Source organism: Oncorhynchus keta, chromosome 33, assembly GCF_023373465.1.
Source record: "Oncorhynchus keta strain PuntledgeMale-10-30-2019 chromosome 33, Oket_V2, whole genome shotgun sequence".
NCBI classification, from domain to species: domain Eukaryota; kingdom Metazoa; phylum Chordata; class Actinopteri; order Salmoniformes; family Salmonidae; genus Oncorhynchus; species Oncorhynchus keta.
The window spans coordinates 9,958,147-9,964,146 of NC_068453.1; the positions used below are offsets into that span (position 1 = coordinate 9,958,147).

A 6,000-nucleotide genomic window follows, 5' to 3' on the forward strand; every position below is an offset into this window, starting at 1 on the left:
ACTCACTCAGGTTGTTGAACTTTTAATAACGGACAGAACAGGAGACTCTCTCTCTCTCAGACGACTTCGCCTCAGTGTGAGGGGTTGCTGTGGAGGCTGCCGCCACGACCGCTCTCCACCTTTACACGGCCGCAACATCCTCAAAATGGACGAAAATGTGTTTTTATGAGTGGGCTCTCTGGCCTGCACTTGATAATGAAGGGAGAGTAACACTAACTAAAGAGTACACGGCGTACCAGCCGGTCCTCAGGAGAGAGCGGGGAAACTTCACAAACCAAGTGAATCGAACAATTAGACAAACCCCCCCCCCACACACTTCTGTAGGTTAATGCTATCAGCCAAACAGCGACTCAGATAGCTCCAGGCATGTTACCATTTATGTGTGTGTGTGCCCTCCAGGGTATGCTTTAGAGGAAAAGACTAAAGAAGACAGGAACTAGAGGTGCTAGCTAGAATCACAGTACATTAGGGTGCTGCTAAAGTAAAAACAGTTTCACTTTGAATAAAAGAGATTTGTTTTTTATGTTGCGTTATTATCTAAGGCCATTAAGTTGTTGTATGTACTTTATAACACTCCACACTCCTTGATAACCACAAATAACCCATGTTCAGATGCTATCATGTGTGTCACTCTGCCCTCTGATCGTGCCCCCGCCCCTCGTTAACTTACGACACATAGCTAATCATGTTGTTTGCGTCCCTGCCGTGCCTCATGCAGAGCGGGATTACCAGGGATCATAATCTGCCAGTGATGGTGATGAGTCTCTGTCCAAGATGCACTTATGAACCACAGACACACACAACACACACACACACACACACACACACACACACACACACACACACACACACACACACACACACACACACACACACACACACACACATGAACATCACGCGCACACACATAGCTTGTATTTATCAGACACAGAGCCTAGGCATTTAGTCCAGACTTCATAAAGCCAGCTAGCCATTAACGACTGAATGACTCACCCAATGGCTCTCTAATACAGTGTGAAGCCACAACGAGGACTAATGATTTTTCTCCTTTCTTTTATTCATTCTCCAACCACACAAGCATGCTAGTGGTTTATAATGGATGCAAGTGAAAGCTGTGAGCTATGCCTGTGACGATGAGGGGCAAGGGTTGTGCTGTGGGTGTCTAATGGCTGTGCTACTGACCACCGTCTGGTCCTGCCTCGTGCGTCTCCAATTGGGATTAATATCGCCAATGTAGCATGTTTGTTGCAACATGTTAAACACAACATGATTTATTAGAAAGCTTGAGGGAGATCACCAAGGAGTTGAATGTACTTCAGAAAGTATTCACACCCCCCTCTGACTTTTTCCACATTTTGTTGTGTTACCAGGTGGGATTAAAATGAATTTCATTGTCAGTTTTTTGTCAACGATCTACACAGAATACTCTGTAATGTCAAAGTGGAAGACATTTTCCCCTGTCGTTTCTTTTTATGTTTAGGAATATTGTTATTCTGTACAGGCTTCCTTCTTTTCACTCTGTCATTTAGGTTAGTATTGTGGAGTGACTACAATGTTGTTGATCCATCCTCAGTTTTCTCAAGTCAGGGGCATTAAACTATGTAACTGTTTTACGGTCACCATTGGCGAAATCCCTGAGTGGTTTCCTTCCTCCGACAACTAAGTTAGGAAGGACGCCTGTATCTTTGTAGTGACTGGGTTCATTGTTACACCATCCAACATGTGATTTATAACTTCACCATGCTCAAAGGGATATTCAATGACTGTTTTTTCTTTACCCATCTACCAATAGGTTCCCTTCTTTGTGAGGCATTGGAAAACCTCCCTGGTCTTTGTGGTTGAATCTGTGTTTGAAATTCACTGCTCGACTGAGGGACCTTACAGATAATTGTATGTGTGTGGTACAAAGATGAACTAGTCATTCAAAAATCTTGTTAAACACTATTATTGCACACAGTGTTAGTCCATGCAACTTACGTGCTAAACGTGCTAAACACATTTTTACTTCTTGACTGAAGTCATTTCAGCTTTTCATGTTTATTTAATTTGTAAAAATGTGTAAAAACATTATTTCACGTTGAAATGATGGTGTGTTGTGTGTAGACCAGTGACACAGAATCTCAATTGAATAATTTGTTATATTTTTTTATTTTACCCCCTTTTTCTCCCCAATTCCGTGGTATCTGTTAGTAATTATCTCATCGCTACAACTCCCGTACGGGCTCGGGAGAGACGACGGTCGAAAGCCATGCTGCACTGCCAAGCCAAGCCGCACTGCTTCTTAACACAGCACGCATCCAACCCGGAAGCCAGCCGCACCAATGTGTTGAAGGAAACACTGTGCACCTGGCAACCAGGAGTTGCTGGTGCGCGATGAGACAAGGATATGCCTACCGGCCAAACCCTCCCTAACCTGGACGACGCTAGGCCAATTGTGCGTCGCACCACGGGCCTCCCGTTCGTGGCCGACTGCGACAGAGCCTGGGTGCAAACCCAGAGTCTCTGGTGGCACAGCTAGCACTGTGATGCAGGGCCCTAGACCTCTGCGCCACCCGGGAGGCCCCAATGTAATACATTTTAAATTCAGGCTGTAACACAAGAAAATGTGGGAAAGTCAAGGGGTGTGAATACTTTCTGATGGCACTGTATATGTTTTTTTTGTAAAAACATTCATTGGGAGAGATATCAAATACTTAATATCAAAATATTAAAACATATGTCTGTTGATTAGAGTGGTAGCTCTGATATGAATATTGTGCATTGTTTTTATTTACGACGACAAATTCAATTCAATAAATGTGTTACCAGAATGAGTGTATATAAATGAATCCCAGATAATCGTTTCATCCCTCTCTTCTGGAGGGGAGAGTTCTGTTTATTCTGGTTTCTCCTCTTGAGTGTGTGGGTTGAGAAGGGAACAGAAATATTCATCACGCCGCCTAGCATCCTAAAAAGGCAAAGCTTCTCCTTCTAGCTACCACATCTGAATATTAATTTATTTTGCTATAAATATTAAAGTAATCTGTACCTTTTAAAATTATTTTCAAATTCCTCCTGCCATTGATGAAGGCAACCCAGGAGATGGCTGCCAGGCATGTTCTAATACAGAGAGTACTTGATAAGGATTTTTCTTGCTCTCTCTCTCTCTCTCTCTCTCTCTCTCTCTCTCTCTCTCTCTCTCTCTCTCTCTCTCTCTCTCTCTCTCTCTCTCTCTCTCTCTCTCTCACTCTCCCTCTCTCCCTCTTAGTCCACAGGGATTCCCTGATGCATCCGACGTGTCAAAAATAATTAGGTTTTGTCAGATTTATCATCGCAACCACAAACCCTTTCCCTGAGTAGGGACCCGGATCATGTTAAGCCTTGTTTGTGTGTGACAGCATTATTGTTCTTGTTAGTAGCCCCGCACATCCTCCCACACTCTGTTGTTCCGGAGGGGGGATGTCCCCACTCAGACCGGTGTTTCAGTGTTTTCACACTGCGATTATTGACAGTGGCTAAAGATATTCATTCATTTAGAGTTCAAAACATGCATCATGTATGTCCGACTGAACTGCCGAGGTGAAGCTGGTTAATGGCGGAGACTAGCTGCAGGTTTTTCCCTCTGGAGGAGCGACACGCACGCCCCTCTGCATAGTAACGACGCATTGCGCTTTCTATTAACAAATTAAAGTAAACTTGACTCCCCTTGCTCCGGGGGACTAAAGGGGATGAGAAATTCTCCAATATTTAGTATGCGGTGTGTTTTTTGTGTGTTTTTTAGATATATTTTAAGTCAACCAGGTGCCAACGGTGAACTCTTGATGGCCAACCATGTCTGAGTATAAGGCCGTTGTCACATTTTGGTCATAAAAATGTTGATGCAATTGCTTAAGACTAAAAGTGATGTTTCATGAACTATCGTTTCACAAATACTATGGTTGTTGTTCCATGCTGTTTAGCAACGTAATTCAGGCTGATCTCCGTTATTGTCATCAAATTCTATGAATGTTTTCTCTGAAAAAGATGAATATACTTTATGTTTATTAATATGGAATGTCTAGTATACATTCTGTAGAAGAGGGAGGCTATTTGAGTGATTTCTTAGTTGTTTTTTTCTGGTTCCATCCCCTGTTAATTGTGCTGAGGGGCTTCTCCCTCACAATCTTTCTAATTACCTTTAACAAATAGCAGCGTGATAAAATATGTGACCCAGGGTGAAGGGTTGATTCCCTAGAGCCTTATACGCGAACAACTCAGATATTCATAAGAGGATCTCTCGGACTTCACCACCACTGTAGACCCCCGTCTGCACCTCACTGACCAACCACCAGACAGACAGAGACACAGGTTTAGTTCAAAGCTGTGTGCTCTAACACCTTGGTAGTGCGTGGGTGAAATCAGGGCTTGTGGCACTCATTTGAATTTGAACCAGCCTAACTTCTCACTTCAATCGTAGTTTTTGTGTTTAATTGTACGGGAGTTCACACATTCACCACTGTACGACAGACAGTAGCTTCTACCTGGGTGGACTATGGGACTAAGGCACACTGGTGGACGTGTAACAATTCCCTACTCTATCGTATGTCTTTATGTATAAAATAATTAACAACATATTTCATCCATTCCTTTCCAGGTCAGCAATCCACGTCAAGGAGGAGCCGTTGAACATGGACGACAATGACTGTCCGATGTCGCTGGTGACGACAGCCAACCACAGCCCAGAGCTGGACGACGACCGGGAGCTGGAGGAGGGCAACCTATCAGATGACCTGGAGTGACTACTGGAGTCCCTCCCACTACTACAGGCCCCTCCCTCCACCTCCGTCACACTGTCCTCCTACCTGTTTCCTTACAGGCTGCCCTCCTAGAACCTGCTAATACCAGAACCACTCCTCACCCAGAACCAAACAGATCAGACCACAGCTGACTCTCCTCCTTCCCGACCCGCGGACTGGAGTATTTATTGAGCATGCATCCGGAAGACGAGGCCCAAAGGAACTCTTTGTTGCAGCCCTTTGGGATCCCTGACTGAACATGACAGGCATGAGATGTCTGGTTTTTAAAACGACTTTCAGACCTGTTTCATGAAGATGGCTTGGCCACTACATACACACCGACAAACACAGAGGCTCATGGACGGAAAACGACAAAAACACGAGTCTAGAAACCCGTTCTGTAGAAAGCTAACGGCCTCTTATATACTGCCAAAAAAAAGATGTTGAATTTTGTGAATATCAAAAACCCTCACAGTAGTTGTTGATGTTAGAAACAATTGCTGGTTCAATTCAAACGTTGTTGCTCTGTCCATCATTTGCACAGGAGTAGTATCAGAAATTAGTGTCACTGCCTGTATGTTGCTAAAAAAAAAACACAAAAAAATGTATTTTCTTTTCTTTTTGCGTTCTACTTTTTGTATTCTGATTTCTGGCACCACCAACTGTAAATGCCATTTCCTATTTCCCAACAGTAACAGAAGCACGGTATCAAGACTGTTGCAGCTGTCAAAAAAAGTAAGCTTCCAGTCTGTATCTGTTTGTGATGAAAAGTAATTAACGTGACATTAAGTTTGAAAAACGTACCTGTTTGTGTAAAGCACCAACCAATACGGGGGACAAAATGCATTTCTGCATATTCTTCTGCTGTTCTCTTTTACCTCCTTGTTCTAAAGCTTTGTCTACCTGCAAACAGTCACAGGCAACAGCTAGAAACCAAAGCCAACACTATCAATGGCCAATAGCTTAGACAGAAGCCACCAGACTCTTTGGTCAGCCTTCTGTGACTTTAACAAGTACAAAGAGACGCTTTCCACAAACTACCTTCTAAGTAACCTCTGGGATCGTTTCATTTAGCCCTGTACAAAGATGATTCAAGAACAAAAAATAAAAGATTTTGATGTGTAATTTGATAACTCGTAGTGTCCACTTGGGTTTTAGGGCGAGAGAGCAGTATCTACCGGGACCAGAGAGAGGAGAGGAGATGTGATATGTAACTACAAGCTATGTGATAGGGACTGGTAGAAAA

General features: G+C 43.4%; 1 protein-coding gene across 17 annotated transcripts in view; it reads left to right on the forward strand.

Annotated features, from left to right (window-relative positions):
* Positions 1–5,589, forward strand: part of LOC118365933 (forkhead box protein P2-like) — a 114,006-nt gene extending 108,417 nt beyond the window's left edge. For all 17 annotated transcript variants that reach the window (XM_052491833.1, XM_052491842.1, XM_052491839.1 and 14 more), the window contains one exon: positions 4,613–5,589. In XM_052491833.1, the coding sequence (XP_052347793.1) occupies positions 4,613–4,757 (145 nt within the window). In that variant the 3' untranslated portion in view covers positions 4,758–5,589. The remainder of the gene's footprint in view (positions 1–4,612) is intronic.
* Positions 5,590–6,000: the final 411 nt, after the last annotated feature.